This window comes from Corvus moneduloides, chromosome 1 (assembly GCF_009650955.1).
Source record: "Corvus moneduloides isolate bCorMon1 chromosome 1, bCorMon1.pri, whole genome shotgun sequence".
In the NCBI taxonomy this organism is placed as follows: domain Eukaryota; kingdom Metazoa; phylum Chordata; class Aves; order Passeriformes; family Corvidae; genus Corvus; species Corvus moneduloides.
The window spans coordinates 152,399,154-152,416,178 of record NC_045476.1 but is presented as its reverse complement, the minus strand read 5'-3'; the positions used below and the strand labels follow the sequence as shown (position 1 = coordinate 152,416,178).

At 40.5% G+C, this 17,025-nt stretch overlaps 1 protein-coding gene across 1 annotated transcript in view; it reads left to right on the top strand.

Annotated features, from left to right (window-relative positions):
• SAMD12 (sterile alpha motif domain containing 12) overlaps positions 1-17,025 on the top strand; it is a 179,948-nt gene that overhangs the window by 7,540 nt on the left and 155,383 nt on the right. Inside the window, exon 2 of the mRNA XM_032131986.1 lies at positions 10,415-10,590. Within this exon, the coding sequence (XP_031987877.1) occupies positions 10,415-10,590 (176 nt within the window). The remainder of the gene's footprint in view (positions 1-10,414; positions 10,591-17,025) is intronic.

The following is a 17,025-nucleotide window of genomic DNA, read 5'->3' as shown; positions in this document are numbered from 1 at the left end:
CAGGAAAAGCTGAAGCAGATTAGATCTACAGATCTCAGCCACAGTGGCTTCTGCCTTGAGTAAGTTTTATGTTCCCTCACCTTTGCATAGGGTCCTCCTTCTCTCTCCAGAAGTGTCCTCTTGCAAAAGGACTACAGAAAGAGTGAGGGAGTTGCTGTGAATAGCTGCATGTTCTCTGTGCAGTATGAGCTAAACTTGGCATTAAAGAGCAGGTTCATTACTTAAAACAATAAGAATTCACCCTAGTTTGTGCTCCTCCTGGATGAAGCAAGGAGGTGTGCAGGGGACTGAACTTGGGCTGAAGTGAACTCTGCATTCAATTACATGATCTAATATGCTTGCAGGGAGTATGTGATTGACAAAAAAAAGGGTATGAGGAAGACACTCAGTGAGGATTTTAGCTGGTCTTTAGTGCAGCCCTATCCATCTCTGTATAATGTGGAACTTTGCTAGCTCCTATTCTTCAGCTGAACAATCAAGTTACTATTTTCCTCCATTCCCCATTCATTTGCTCTCTGCCCTATCTTTGTGGCTTTTCTTTTTAAATTTTATTTTCTTCCCCCAGAGGGGATTTTGGTTGATTTGATCTGCTTCTCTGCACATAACCTAGTAAAAGCAAGAAAGAGACTTTTAATAATGCTGTTTCATAAACATAAAGAAAGAGAATTGTAATGTGCGTCAATAGAAGCTTTCTCTCAGATTGTCCTCTGCGTGCTCTCGGCTGATGGTTCATTGCTACACAAATCATCTGGGGTACTAGAGCGAGTAGGATACAGTGGTATGAGTAAGCAGTAGGAGGTGAAGAATTTTACTGGGGGAAGGAAAGAAGGCGTTTCCAGGCTCTTCAGTTAAGTGTACCAGGGAAGGGATAGCCTTGAACAGTGATAAGGGAGGTAACTTTTAGGCAGTTGAGGGAAAGCCAGGACTGAAAACAGAAGTCAACTGCCAGATAGCAAACTAGTTATGCTAGTGAGAATGAATAAAGATATTTTCATTTGCATTTTGATGACTGTGCATCATTCATGGGACAAGAAATAAAGCCTGGATCGACAGCTGAATCGCAGCCATTTCTGTGCCACATGTTCAGCAGACACCAGCTTTCATGAGTAGGGCAAAGGCAGAGATCTGTGATGCGTGTGTGGGTCAATGCACCTCTGATGCTATAATAAAGACTTAACCACTGTGTGTCTGAGCTGTTCTGTGTGTGTTGGATAGGTACTTTAGTGTTTAAAAAAAGTTTTTGATTTAATGTTGGCTGATTATAGAATTGAATAGTAGTACTGTTAGGACTTGAGAAAGAGGCATTCTCAGAAAAAAAAATTTGTGGTGAAGCATGACTAGCCAACTTTCTAAGCAGTGACTACAAGACAAGTTTCTTCCAAGATCAGTGCAACTAATGAAGACTTGTTGCATACCCAGGTGCTTTATTACTCTTTTTTATCTCTCCATATTCTCTCTGAAATTCTTAGGGCAGCAGTGGTACCTAGTTTGGAGTTTGCCTAAGTAGGTTGGTGACTGACAATTGTAATTTATGGTGAATACTTTTCCTTGTGAGAGAGTTATTTTAGGTCTCTTCCTCTCTATCCACCAATTGGTTTTCTTTGCTTTTTGTACTTACACTTCTTATCTCTTGTAGCACCCTCTTTGCATGCAACTTTGTGCATCTCACAATCTTGAAATCCAGAGTTCTTCACTATTCAAGAGAATCTCTGTAGATGCTTGCACAAGCCTGCTTATTGACTTACTAGTTTGCAAAACAAATGAGCAACTATTTTGTACTTTAATCCATAGCTTAAATTATTTTCTCGTGTGCATGTGATGCATGTTACTTACTGCCCTTTATTACTTTGTTCACTAAGATCCATTTTGCTCTTAAGTTAATTGCATAGCTCACTTGGTCCCCTTATGTCTGTTCTCCTCTTCATCTATACCTGTACAGAATTTGTGGTAGCCTGGCCTTATTTATTCACTGAATGGGTTCATGTTTCAATGAGCCTATGTTGCTAGCGTGAATTCAAGAGCTGCTTGTATCAAGTGTACCTTTATTGAAAAGGAATGAGAAAGTGCTTCAGAAATAATTTGGCTGTCCAGTCACTGTGTCTGCTTTTTACCATGAAATCCTGTTGCTGTTATAAAGGTTGAACTTGCATTGCTGAGACTCCAAGGTCTATCAGCATAGTGATGACATGCAGTCTGTCTCCTGAAGAGCAGGTGTAAAAGAAACTGTTTACAGCATTTGCTAAAGTCTGTGAAATAAGAGATGTCAAGTGGATATTGCCATACATAAAATAAATAGTTTCCAGTAGGAAAATTGTAAAAAATGCATAAGGAAATTTTTTAGCTGAAGAAACTTAATTACATACATATCCTGGTGTGATGAGGGTCTTCGAAGGCAAACTCAACCGATACAAGAAGAGACTTTCTTTTTCTGGGCATAGTGTTTCTGTTCTGTAGAGAACTAAGGGGTCTTTTCTCTCTACACTCAAGATTTGTTTGGCCTTCAACCAAATTATGAGTTTAGTTTGATTCCAGATACTAAAGTGTTAAGTTACTCATTCTGGTTTCTTGATATATTTCTGATGCTGTACAAGATTTTGTACCATCTTATAGCTGAAGTTTGTTTGAGAGATGTATGTGAAGTGTAGTAGCTTGTCTCAGAAAACATACTTTTTCTGTGTTTTTCTTTGGCTTTAGTTTTGGTTATTTTTCCATTGTTTCTGGAGAGAGTGAATGGCTTATAGTAGTATTTGGCTTGATACCATGAGATGACTACCCCATTGCCTAGCTAGAGATGTTCAGGGATAGTTGCCTCAGGAATGCTGTTACCTTAAATTTTCTTGTTGATAATAGTTCTAAAGGGATAAAAAAGGCAAAAGCCCCACAAGTCACAGTTACAAACTAAAATGAACGCTCCTCCTCTGAACCCTTTATCCCCTTCTGCCTCTATCCCCTTCCTACACCTGTCTCTGCTTTGCTCTGCCCTTCCTGCCCTCTTGAACTGGTTCAATGTCCACTTCCTTGTTGCTGAGCTGTCACTTCTCTTGCCCTTCAAGATACCGCCCACTCTTGGGCATGTCCCACTGCTTTAACAAAGACTTGACTGTAAAATTCTTGTAAGAAGCCTGCTTTTTTGTTAAACTGATTAATTAATGATTAGTAGTCATGATAACGAGTAGCTAGAAAGACAAGCAACTCTCTGGAGGGACCTGCAGGTCCAGGTGTGTGTCTGTGTCTGCCAGGCCTTGCTGCCTGTGTCTATCTGAGCTTTGTACTCAAAGCTACGGGTACAGCTCATCAGTAGCAGCAGGTCACAGTGCACTCCTCAGCTCAGTACTGGCCTGCCTTTTGGCACAGCATGTTTGTAATTGCTTAATGCTGCTTTTTGATGCTGACCAACAGAAGCAGATAGCTAGACACCAATATTACTTCAGTTAAGTGCTTTGGGATTTCAGCCTTACAGGAACTTGTGATAAATTCATGTTATTTGTACTGAAGTAGAAAAGGTCCTGACTGATTTGCTGGGCTTCTTTGCTCTGTGTGAATGCTGCTGATTTGGTGGCCATTAGACAGACAAGTTTGAGGAACAGAGCGGGCAAAATCTTGGAAATTACTAGCTCAGCAGGTTGCCAGCAATATTTACTAGGTTGCAACATAAGCAGCAGATTGTATTCATGTGAAACTTGGACTGCATTTTCAGCTGGTCCAACATGATGTATTGGGGGAACTGTGCAAATTTACATTAGGTGGAGAGAGGTCTGCATGGAGAAGTAGGTCTGCTAGGCAAAAGCTAGACTGTTTCTCAAAACTAGAAGCTGATTGATGAGGCAGATGGACCATCCATAGGAGTTATAGAAACTCATTACTGTGGAAGAAATTGCCGCCAGACAAAGTAGTCAAAATACTCCTAAGTTTTATAGTACAAATTAAAGCCATCCTTATTCGCTGTTTTAAATCTTGTTTTTTACTAGTGTAGAAGTGGTACTAACTGCTCAGGTCAGACATCTTTGAAATAATCCCATGTTTCCTAGGGATATGCAGAGCTACTAATGAAGTATAAGCTTCTTGAAATACAAGAAGGGCTTTGCAGTGCAGATCCATCTTGCTCATTTGGTCAGTGTGAGGAGGCATCTCAATCTGAAAAAGACTTCAGTATTCTCAGTGTGACTGTCTCCTCTCTAATCAATGCAGGTAAAGCAGACTGTGAGTAAAGGCAAGCAAAAAGCCTCAGGGATGCTGTCTGACTACTCTGGATTGAAATGCAGCATCTGGAAGTGTATAGAACTCTCATTAAAAATGCTGACTGCAAAATTTATTGTGGTTGGAGGTTTGATTTGCTTTTGACAAAGAAATGGCAAGAGATGGAAGGAAGAAGTCCAGTGAGAGCTGCTGTCCAAAGGTCTTTTGCCCTGGAAATACCTGTTAAATCTTTGTGACTACTGAGATGACTGAAAAGAGATATTTAGACCCTTTTTGTAAGGTTCCTGCTATGTCCAGCCTGAGTTTGTTAGTGTTCAAACTCTATGGATGAACTTTTGTCTGTCCTTTTCAACAGTGTGGCATTTTATGGTGGGAGTAGCAGGTGGATTGTATGGATTTACCTCTTAGCATTGTGCAGCTAAGTCTGTGGAATGAATACGTAAAATGGAGCTTGCGAGTTTGCCAGTATTTGACACATGAAAGTTTTGTAAGGATTGTTAGTGGTTGGGTGGGTATCTCCTGTGCCTGCTTTTTGTGTCTGAATAGCAAAAGCGAGCATATGACTATGATGCATGCAGAACAGGGCACATGAGTAAGAAGATGCTATTTTTACTCGATCACTTTTTAGAATAGAACAATTGTTATTGCATGTAACTCAAGTACTTGCCAAATATGCTTTAATGTAGCCTTAATTGATCTGCTTAAAATATTAAGCAGCCAGCAGTATTCCCACTGAAGCACGTAGTTACGAAATGTTTGACACAGTAGGCAGGGAGTGCACAGAGGTAGTGATTGATCATAGATTTATCTGCTAAGCCTTGAGCCTACAGATGGAGAGACAAAGACTTCCCATCTGCCCATGCAAAAATTTGGATATATCAAGGCTGTGTTTTGAAGAGTGCCTTCAGGCTTTTTTCCAGACAGGATTCACAGAGTACCCTCTAGGAAAAGACAAGGCTTGCCCCAGATGCCAGTAACTTAGGATGGCTCTTGGTAACTTCTGTATACCATCAAGCATGCTCAGACAAGCTGTCTCTTGGCTGCTTGCCATCTGGGAGGCAGGCATGCATGGCAGGAAGGTGGTGGCAGGGAGGGGGGGCAGAGCATTCTTTTTGCCCTGCGAGCTCTCCTGTCCAAATGCATGCGCACCCTGTAAGGATCTGTGTGGGCATGGAACTGGCTCACATGTATCAGCCAGCTTCTGCAGGGCAACAAATTATCTTGCTCCATATACATGGAAAGGACTTGAGCTTGTGTTCCACCGTATGTAAAAAGTACACTGTGTATTGCATTAATTTCCCTAGTTTTTAGAACAGATATGGGGTCATTTTTCCATTTTGGGTGCTCCACTTACTGTTCTTCTGACAGAGCTTTTCACTCTCGTAACCTGGCAGATCTCAGCAGCCTTTTCTTTAAGTTCTGGAAAAGAGGATATTTTCCATTAGATTCCTCTCTACCATTAGGTTAGGAGTACAAGAGTACTCAAGTACCTTTGTTTTAAATAATAGTTTGTTTCATAAATGTAATCTGTGGATCTGTGTTATTGTCAGCCAGTGCCATTCATTATGTGCTTGTTGTGCAGTCAGAGCTCTACAGAGCATCCACCCTCCTTCCACAAAAGGAAACAAGTTCCCACCATAGAAAGCTTTCAATGCAAGTTGAACGACAATTGTTAGAGGACCATGAAGAGAGACATGACATTAATCAACTGAGGCGGGGTTTTCAGCAGGGAAAGGTGAATACAGGTGATCTGAAACTGGATGAATAGTTGTATTACTGAGACATGGATGATACATGAGTATCGAGATTGTATGGAAGACTGTTGGAAGAGGTTCTGTTTCAAAATTTAATGATACTGCTGGTATTGGATACTATGAGCTGATTTGGAGAGTGTTTGTTGTCTTGATGTACTGTTAAAATTTGGGACTGATGAGGTGGATGTAGTTTGGTAGAATGAAGAGGTGCTGAGGGAGTAGGGATATTGTCAAAGGAGTAGTGTGGGAAAATGGTCTGAATGCAGAGGGCAGGATGAGCTAGCATTAGCCAATACGCAGGCAAGGAGGAGTAATGGTCTGGACAATATTTTAGCCAGAAACTACTTTGTCTGTAGGAAGATTTTTTTCCAGATGAATGCTATTAAGTCCTAAAAGAGATTTAAGATATGTCAGCTAAGAGAGTTCGGAGCACTTGGGCTGTGGTAAAGTTAGTGATTTGTGATTATTTTCTAAGAGCTGTTTAGGCTCAGTTCTATGAGATGCTAGCCCTGGGTGCTGTCAGTCCCCCAAGCCCCATTAGGTTTGATAGTTGATCCTGAGTTTAGAGCTGACCTAATCTAGCTAAAATTATATAAGGTATGGATTTAAGATAAGAATAAATTACTGACCAAACATTGATCTCTTTCACTGCCTTTTAACAAATCTTGAAAGGGAACAATTTTGGTTTGTATTGACATTTAAAAGAAGGCAGGAGCTCCACCTCTGTCCGCCACGAAGATGGATCTAGGTATTCTGTGTGGTAACAGGAAGTAACAGACCCATGCAAGCAAATACTCCTTCCTCCTCTTCTCTGTGTAGCTGAGGGTTGGAGGTAGCACTAGAAGAAAGTAGTAGAGCTGGCTACCTGAAGATGTGTCATGACAAAGAAAGATAAGCTTTGCCAAGTGACTGAGATTCTTATTCTCCTTAGGAAATAAATACCCCTAGAAAATAAAAAAGCTGTCTCTCCCCACTTCTCCCCCTCCCTCCCAATATTAACAACTCTCGAAGAGTCCCCTGAGGCAGCCTGTGTTTCTTTGAACCACTCGCCTGTTTTCAATTAAAAGGTAGTGGGCATCTATGCAATTGCTAGCAACCTCTTCCATTTTTTCCTCTTTTCTAACCTGAAGGAGCCCAGTAAAAAGCATTGCTGAAAAAGCACTAGCATTCATTACTCTTGAATGCATGATGGGCTAAGGGTCAAGCAGCATCTTGCCAAGTGACTTATTTCATTTTTAAGCCATCCAGGTGCTTATAAATTTATAAAACCATTGAAGTTGGAAAAGAGCTTTAAAATCAAGTCCTACCCTTAACCCCGCACTGTCAAGTTCACCACTGTGTCCCCAGGTTCCATGTCTACATGTTTTTTAAAGACTTTCAGGGATGGCGACTCTACCACTTCCCTGAGCAGCCTGTTTCAATGCCTCACAACCCTTTCCATAAAGAAATTTTTCCTAATATCCAATCTAAACTTCCCCTAGCACAACTTCATGACTTTTCCTCTTGCCCTATTGTTACCTGGAAGAAGAGACAGACCCCCACCTGGCTACAGCCTCCTTTCAGGGAGTTGTAGGGAATGATAAGCCATCCCCTGACCTTCCTTTTCTCCAGGCTAAACACCCCCAGCTCCCTCAGCTGCTCCTCATCAGACTGGTGCTCCAGACCCTTCCCCAGCTCTGTTGCCCTTCTCTGGACACGCTCCAGCACCTCAGTGTCCTTTTTGTAGTGAGGGGCCCAGAACTGGACAAAGCACTCAAGCTATGGCCTCAGCAATGCCGAGTAGAGGGGGACAATCACTGGCCTGGTCCTGCTGACCACAATTTCTGGTACAGGCCAGGATGCTGTTGGCCTTCTTGGCCACCTGGGCACACGCTGGCTCATGTTCAGTCGCTGTCAACCTCCAGGTCCTTTTCCAAGGGCAGCTTTCCAGCCACTGTTCCCCAGCCTGTAGCACTGCATGGAGTTGTTGTGACTCAAGTGCAGGACCCAGCACCTGGTGTTATTGAACCTCATGCCACTGCCTTGGCCCATCACTCCAGACTGTCCCGGTTCCTCTGTAGAGCCCTCCTACCTTCCAGCAGATCAATACTCCCAACTGATTTGGTGTCATCTACAGACTTTCTGAGGGTACTCTTGATCCCCTCACCCAGACTGTTGATACTAAATAGAATTGGCCCTGGGGAAAACCACTTGGGACCAGTCACCAGCTGGATATAACTCCATTTGCCACCACTCTCTGGGCCTGGCCACTCAGCCAGGTTTTTACCTGGCTGTACACCAATCCAAGCCATGAAAAGCCATTTCTCCAGGAGAATCCTGTGGGAGACAGGCTTTACTAAAGTCCAGACAGACAACATACACAGCCTTTCCCTCATCCACCAAATGTGTCATGTGGTTATACACAGAAGGAGATAAGGTTACTCATCATGCTGCCATGTTATCAAAACCTGTACCATTTGCTCCCTCTAATGCATGGTAAATTAGTGCCATAACCAACAGCGACCTCCTTGTTCATCCCATGCAACCTTTCTCCCTAATCTCTATTGCCTGGGGGCACTGGGAGGGGAGGAGTTGCAATTCACAGGAAACTTGCTGCTGGCAGTGTTCTTCCAGGCAGTTTTAAGTCCCACTGTGCTATGTAATTTCTCTTTGGTGAGCACTGGAACTGGGCTGACAGCCAAAAACTGCCTCTTTCCGGATGTTGCTGTAGTGTGTTAAGGTTTCAAAGGTGTCTCTAGGAGTCTTCCTATTCAGCTAGGCAAGATCCTTGCAGAAGACAGTTGGAAGTATTTTTATGGATCACATTTAGTATCAAATGTCTTTTCACTGCTGATCAGCCCTTGCTGGAGCAGGGTGTGCTGGGAGTACTTTTACAGGTTGGTTAAGATACATTTACATTTTTTGTAAAGGAGGGAATTAATTTGGTTACTAACAGAATGGTTTTCATTTTCCTTGGGCTGTGAAAATAGTCGGTCTTACTGGATAACATCTGTCTTTTCTGTGGTCTGGAGGATAGGCAAAGAAGTTGTTAGTAGTTGTTTCTTTCAGGTAGGTAAATGTGATCTAGAGGAGCTAGATAATAGTAGGTGGGTATAATCTAGGAGAGAGAATTTTTTGGTGTCTTGAGGCACACTGATGTAAATAGAAACCACAGAATCAAATTGTTTTTTAAGTTTTCATAGGAGGTGTTCCTGTCCCTGGCTTGCAGATGTAGGTATTGTAGTGGTTGCAGAGATCACTTACCTTTTACAAATATTTTGATGTTTTTAAAGATCCCAAAGGAAAAAGGTCAACATTTTGGCCTCTGCTTTACTTCTGTACCAAGGAATTGCTGTAACTTAGGCTCAAAGTTTTCAATTAAGACTCTAGGATTTAAGGTGAATAGATTTTTGAAAGGTGCTATAGTTAAAGAACCCTTTGCTTTCACTGCAGCTTGAGTCAGTTTCCTGTGAGAGGCTTTCAAGGGCTGATCTGTAGCTGGTAGAAACTGGCAGTTCTGATTTCTTCCCCAGCTCCCCACCCTTTGCTTCTAAGCCAAGCAAGAGTAAAAGGGCAGCTGTTATTTTGGATGTACATTGTTTCTACTCAGATCTGTCAAACATTGCATCACAGTATCTGAGCAAAGTTCTTTTGCACACAGGGGAAGTTGGGACCATTAAATTACCAGTAGCGCTAAAAGTAGCCCAGTTATGCAGGAACATAAGTGCAAAAGTCAGTTGCATAAAGGGGAAGTTTCCTCAGGATCCACACATTTATAAAATCACTACTATCTATGTGAGTGCTGGAACTGTGAAAATTTGGGCAGGAAACAAGCTACTGCCATAGTTCTAAATGGGCATTTCTGTTGTATTGTTTGCATTTGGGGTTTTTTTTCTCTGGATGCTTTCCTTATTCTGCTGTCATTAGTCTGCACCTCATTATATACTCCCAGGGAGTACATCTCTTTTGCTTGTTAGGATGGTGTAGGTGGTAACTTGGAGTGGTACAAAGGACTGAAGGAGGGATAATCAGCTGGATAAGTCATTACTCTGTGCAGAGACTGACTTGCTGATTTTTTGTGCACAGCTTATTTATTCCACATTCTTTAAGACCTAGAATGTTGTAGGAATTGAAAATGTAGTAGAAAACCCTTAACTAGTTTGCCTAGAAAGGAAAAAAGGTATGGTTGAATGATGAATACTTAGTAAAAGCTCTAAGTTGAGGATCTTGGATGCTGCAGTGACTCCAGCAGAGCACAGTTCCACACGGTAGCCTGCACTAAATAAATTTATACAGTGCTGCGTTCCTCTCATTTTCTTTCTTAAATATCTCACCTTGAATCCGCATCAAGGTGCAGATGGTTCATTTGCTTTGGTCTGACATAGCTCTGGTTACCACATGGCACTTCCCAGTAGTTTGTGCTAAATGTTTAAAACATTGGATTCTTCTTTCCTAAAGCAGTGTTTCTCATATTTTTTTCCCAGCTATCCATTGCAATCTGAATCCAAATGGTATTGATCACCCAGTCCCCACAGAAGGTATTAATCTGCAACTTGAAGGCGAAGGAGTTGAATCACCTGCGGTAAAGAACACTAGTACTCCAAAAGGGCCTGAGTCAAAAGAGTCACCCAAGAGACAAGTGGAGCCAGAAATATCTAAGGTAGGTGCGATTGCCTTCTTATTTGTTTTGGTGAGCCTTTAAGAATCCAGGCTTCCTGAAGTCCTGGCTTCTCTTAAAAAGCATTTCTTATAAAGGTGTAAAAATATCAGTCTGAGGAGGCGGGTGTTACAGAAGCAAGGTACTGCTATGGAGTTGTAGCACACACACATCTTGGATATTGCACTATTCTATTTTTCTCTAAATGAAGATAATTAAAATAATGGAATCTCTCTTTTTCAGGCACTATGGAAACTCTTTTTCCAAATGACTTGGGTAACAAGCAGAATGGGTATAAATGTTTTTCTTGAGGGTTTTTTTTTGTTTGCCTGGGGCAGGTAAAGGAGGAGGAAAGTTCTATGGATATATGAATATGTGGATTTTTATATGGGTGACTGATTTTAATAAACTGTTAACTGATTTTAGGTAAAATACCAGGCCAGTTCTTCTGTGTCTGATACAACAGTGAACAAACATAGTTCGGAGATGAGTTTCTGAAAACAAATGTAGTGTCTGTTGTTACTCACAAGCTTCTACTTCTTTTGTGAGTGCAGCAGACATGACAACCAAGTGCAAGTGAATGTGTGTACTCCAGATACTTTGGTATAGGACAGTAATTTGTCATATTAGATACATTTTTCACTAGAATCGCAGACTATTCTGAGTTGGAAGGGACCCCACAAGGATCAGCAAGTCCAACTCCTAAGTGAATGGCCCGTATGGGGATTGAACCCACAAGCTTGGCGTTCCTAGCATAAGGCTCTAACCAAGGAAGCTGGTCTCAGGGTCAAAGGAAAGATAATGGAATGTTATAAAATAACTGGGAATTATTTAAAATTCTTTAAAATTAAAATTCTTTAAAATTCTTTAAAATTAAAATTATTTAAAAGCCATCTCAGTCTTTTTGATTCTTAAAGGCCTAAAATGAGGAGTTTGGGGGTAAGTTGTGCAGGAGAATTGAGTTTTTACTGAATCTGACACTTGGGGAATTATTAAAGCAAATAAAATGAGTGTATTTTTTTTTTTACAGGTTCAAAAAGGCAATAGAAATTATTTCAATGACTGAACAAATAGGAGTATTTCCTACTGCCAGTAGTACAGTAAATCCAACAAATAATACACATATGGTTGTGATGTATTTCACTTTTAGAATAAAATAGCATAACATGTTTTGAGCAGTAGCCTTGACAATAAAGGCTTGGTATGAATTCTCCATTCTGATTTTTATCTAAAATACCTAGTTTAAAATTAATACAATTTAACTCATTCTGACTTAATGCATCAAAATAGATCCTCCATTACAGGCTTACAACAATTTAAAAAACCCTGCTACTTGCAATCTTGGTGGTCAATTATCAAGCACCTTGCTGATTTCTCCTGAACCCTTGGGGAACAGGTTTGTGCTTACTGCTTTGAAATATCCATTTGGTAACAAGACTACCAGATTTTGGATGCGTTTGGAGACAAAGCTCAGCTAATAAGGCGTTTGCCCAGCTTTTCACAAAGGCAAGCTAACCCTGCTCATGTTTCAACATCACCAGATGAAAATCTGCCCCATATTGAAAGCTGAGGAGGTGTGTTAAACTTGGAGCAGGTCTTACAAGCTTGGGAGTGAAGAAGCTAAATGGTGCAATAGGGCTCCCAGCTGAGAATGGGCTCGTGTGTAGTTGACATGGAATATAGTCAGATCAAACTTGTCTTTGCTTGCAAAAGACTTATCCTAATGAAAAATCAGAGTGAAATACATCAGTGATTTAATGTAAGGGAGCCTGTTTTCACTGTCTTGAGCTGTAATTGTTGGACTGATGATATAAAACAGGCTGTCCTTGCTGGAGATAGCTGGGTAAGAGGGGAAGCTCTCAAAGGACTGAAATCAACGATTGGTTTCCCATATCTGATTGCAGTAACTTTATTGAGAAAACTGGGCACACTTCAGGTTTAAAAACAAACAAACAAACATACTGAATTTTTGCTTAATGGTATAAGCGTAGCATAATAGTATCAAGCAAATGGAATGGAATATTTTTCTGAATGTATTGCTGCCTTGTTAGTAACTTTGTCTTTTATGTGTGCATTAATTTAGTGATGTTTTTCATCTGGATTTATATGTTATAGCCTGAGGTAGCCTGTCTTTTCTGGCTTGCTCTGCCTTAAATTTAAAAATTGCTTTGCTTTATCCTCTAAAATGTGAATATAGATTTTAACTTGTGTAGCTTTAAGAGTTGAATTAAGCTGTCACTAGGAAATTTCATCCATGCAATCATGTATGTACAGTGTGGAAAGATGAGCAGGAATACAAGGAAGTATTGTAAATAAAACATCGTGAGCAGAGCCATTTGTTTTATATTTCCATTGCGCAGTTGTTTTTAAAAGGATTTATTTGTAATCCTATATATTCAAATAATATTAACACATACCTCATATTCACGGTAGTGAGACCTGTGTTGCACAAAGCAATGCAATGTATTGAATATTATTTAAGATGCCTCCTAGGCTCTCGTTCCTGCTTTCAGCTTTCTAATTTTTCATTGAGACCACTTCCAGCACTTTAAACATCTGGTTTTGCTGTCCAAAGAAACAAACAAAATCTTCTTTCTAATGAAGTGTGTCCTTCTTTTTCCGTCCTCAGCTATGGGATTAAAGAACAGTAGTAACTCATGGATTACAACCAGATTTAAAGTTCCTTTTCATGCAGCTACTGTAACATAAATATGGGAGTACAAGTGTTTGTATATTTGGGATGCAGACAACAGAAGGTATAGCTTCAGTGAAGGATCACTTATAAATAAGTTCCTGATGAATATGGAATCTAGTATTTGTAGGCTGACTGAGGTAGAATTATAATGGAAAATGGAACAATGATTTTAGTCTCCCTCAGCTGGTTCCCTAAGGAACCACCTTGTTACAAATATGTGCAAGTCCAAAAATGGCCAAGATTATTCATAGCTAAACTGATGTGCATAATCCAGTCAGACTCTGATAATGTACAGGATATAATACAAATTAAGGAAAATATATGAAGTGTAAAAATGCTTCATTTTTTATTTATGTATATCAATATACACATTTTCTTGATCAGTAATTGATTTTTCAGCATTCATGGTATATAAAAACAATTCAGGCGGTTGAGTGGTCACTTACAGAGCAGAAGAATTCACTGGAGAAAGCAAGGATGGTTTTTAATATACATTTTAAAAATATAAATTATTTCTTTAACCACCTATATTTAACCACTATTATGTGTGTCTTCTGGAATTCTTATCTTTTTCATTGAAATGCTACTTCTGCCTCTTATGTCTGATCTGTTTGGTTTTAATATCATAGTCACAGAGTAGAATTTTGTTAAAAACAAACTAACAAGTTTTGCTATACTTTTGGAGTCCTGTACTTCTCTGAGTATAGACTTTAACAGAAGGCAGCTTTTCTAAGGAGGTTCAGAAAATGATCTCTTACAGCAGAATTGGCTTTTATGAAGGCCTCCCACATGTTGCACTCACAAAGCCTTGTTAATGGTGAGAGTGAGACCCAAATCTGGGCTGTCGCTCATTAGGAGGTTATTTATTCAGGGAGTTTTTATCCCTAAGTAAGGTGTGCATATCTGGTGACACATTTTGTCTCATTATGTGGCAGCAGCAATAGCAAATACTAAAGGCTTTTTAATGGCAACCACTGCTGTTAGGCTTTTTATGCTGTGTTAGCAATTGCAGGGTTTTTTTTTATCTGACTAGAGACAAATTAACAGTCCTTTAAAATGTTCATGAAAACTATGAAAAGAAACTGGTAAAAGAAGTGAGAAGCTTTTACGTTGTCTTCTGTTGATAAGTGCTACATAGTCACCAGTAGACTATGTTTTGTTGCAGTGTAGCTCATTAGTTCTTTTGGTCGCTTTTGCTCTCTTAAAAAACCAGTTTTTTCAAAATTACATTGAACAACACTGAAGGGCTGACTGAACTCAGTACCAACAGGATAAAAAGTTATCTCAGCTTACTGGGCCCAGTTCAGGACTGACTAGGGTGGAAACAGCTCCTCTGGCTTGCCTGGGAGGGATCTGCTCAATCGGAATGTATTTGGGAGGGGTGGAGTGTGTCAAGTGTGTGGTGAAAAGTCCAAGCAGAAGAGTAAGGCTTTTGAGTAATAGGGGTGTTACAGGATTCTTAGAAATACTAAAATTTTGTCAGTTATTTAAATAAAGAAATGTCCCAGTACTGTTCTCTAACAAGAGACAAGGAAAAGTATTTTTCTAGAAGAATTCTCCAGTTTTGTAATCAGTGGCTTCTGCTTCACAATATTTATCCTGTCTGGTCAAGCTTATCAGATGGGTTGGATGAGAAAGACAATATTAGACCAGTCTGGGTGACCAGACTAAGCAGTCTGATCCCATGGCAGGGGATTGGAACTAGATGATCATTATGGTCCCTTCCAGCCCAAACCATTCTATCTCCCCCCCGCCCCTTTTTTTTTTTTAACCTTTTTTTGCATTTGAGAAACACCAATGCCCACTGAACCGGGGCAGTGAGGTTTTGCCATTTTGTGTTGTCTTCCTATTATCTTCCTCTTGTGAGACTTCTCTTGGCCACAGGACCTCAGGATATGGCAAAAAAAGCCCAGATTGGACTGACTGAAGTTAAGAAACATTTTTCTGTTGAAGTGAAGGTTCAACAAAACCCTGGCTGGGCTGTTCCACTCCTCCAGATTTTGCTTTAAAATTTTAAAATTGTGTATCAGGGTGTTTGAATTGCAGATCTCATTGTGTTTCTGAGTGAGGTGCTGACCCTGGATGGGGAAATGTTACTTTACTGATAGATAGTTTGCTTTTCTTAGCTTACTTTTGTGGAGAAGTAGTTAACAGATTACCAGGGTCCACATCAGATCAACACAACAAAAGTCAATAGATACGGTGTGAATGTGATTTTTTTCCCCCTCTCCCAACTCTGACTGCAATAGTGACAAAACACCACTTACTGCATTGGGTCATCTTTATGACTAACAAAATTGGGCACATAATCTCAGTGTACAGTACGTCTGAAGTGGGTTTAAAAATATTTGGTAAATGTTGCTATCACATAGCTGAAATAATTACACTTCAGGGCAATCTGCCTTTCTAGTGTCTCATCCTGTGATTATTATTACTAGTACACAGTAATTAGTGTGCCTGCTTCTATCTTCATTTTCAATAGACTTTTTCATGTGTTACGTAGTTAGAAGTATCCATGTAAATTGGGGGCTGGAATGTTTGATGCGTATGCATCCCTTCCTCTCTCAGCCTGTCATTCATGATTGTGACCTCTGGCTGAAGCCTGAAGTTTCAGAACTGTGCAGTGAACAAAACTCTTATCCTGAGCTGTGACACAGCAGTGCTGGGTGACTTTGTGCATTTCAAGCCACTGAGAGTGATGTTTCTTTTATCATTCTGTGATTCCACTGGAGTGAATGAAGTGCTGAAGTAACCCTACCTGTAGGGCAAAATATAGCTGCTTAGTTCAGAATCCACACTCTCACAAGCAAGAAAAACAAGAAACATCTCTCTTCTGTTGGGGTCCTGTAAGCCAGCTTACCACAGGAGGACAAATGTCTGATTCAAAATCCAAGTGTATTCTTGTTGTAGCATGATTTTTGCCATTGTTGTATCATCCATTCTTGCTATAAATAGTTTAATATGGAGGCCCACATTTTTACAGCAAGGTTTCTCCATTCAGCATGAAAGATCTGGCTTCTCCTGTTCATTCTGTTCACAATGACTGCCTGCCTGGGGATTGTCAAAAATGTCATCTGCCCTGATGGCAGCCATTTGGAAGTGGGAGATCTTGACAAGTTAGTGTGTTGTACTCTGTCCAGGACAGTGAGGGAATGGAAGGGCAGGTGGGAAGGACCATTATTTGTGTCCTTCTCCTTTGCCCCTCATCTCAAAGTGGGATTATTTTCCTACTGCTTTTCTCCCCACAGGAAATCAAAATAATGAGCTCAGACTAACTCTTAGCTCTTCAGGTAGTATAAGTAGAACAGGTGAAGTTTATTCACAAAGACACTATTGATTGACTTTCCAAACTAAGGGCCTTTATGAAGTTCACCTGTACAAGCATTCTCTATTTATGACTTCAGTCCATCAGGTGATATTAAGAAGAAGAATTTCTGTTAGGCTTTTTACAGCTGGACTTTTTAACAGTTGGACTGTGACTTTCAGAAAAAAATAAGGATGAAAACATTTTCAGTAGTTGCATGCACACAAGTGCTTGCATGTGGAGGACATTGGGATGTTGGCCCCTGGGAAGTGGTGCAGTCTGTGACCCTGAGTTGTGCTCAGGGCTGCACAAATGCACAGCAATGAGGGGGCTTCTGCTGCAGGGAGCCAGTCCTTGTATAGGGCTGCCTTGAGCAGATGGTTACAAAGAGGCAGCTGAGGGAGCATAAGGAGGGAAGTGTAGTCTGGTCTGGCTTCTG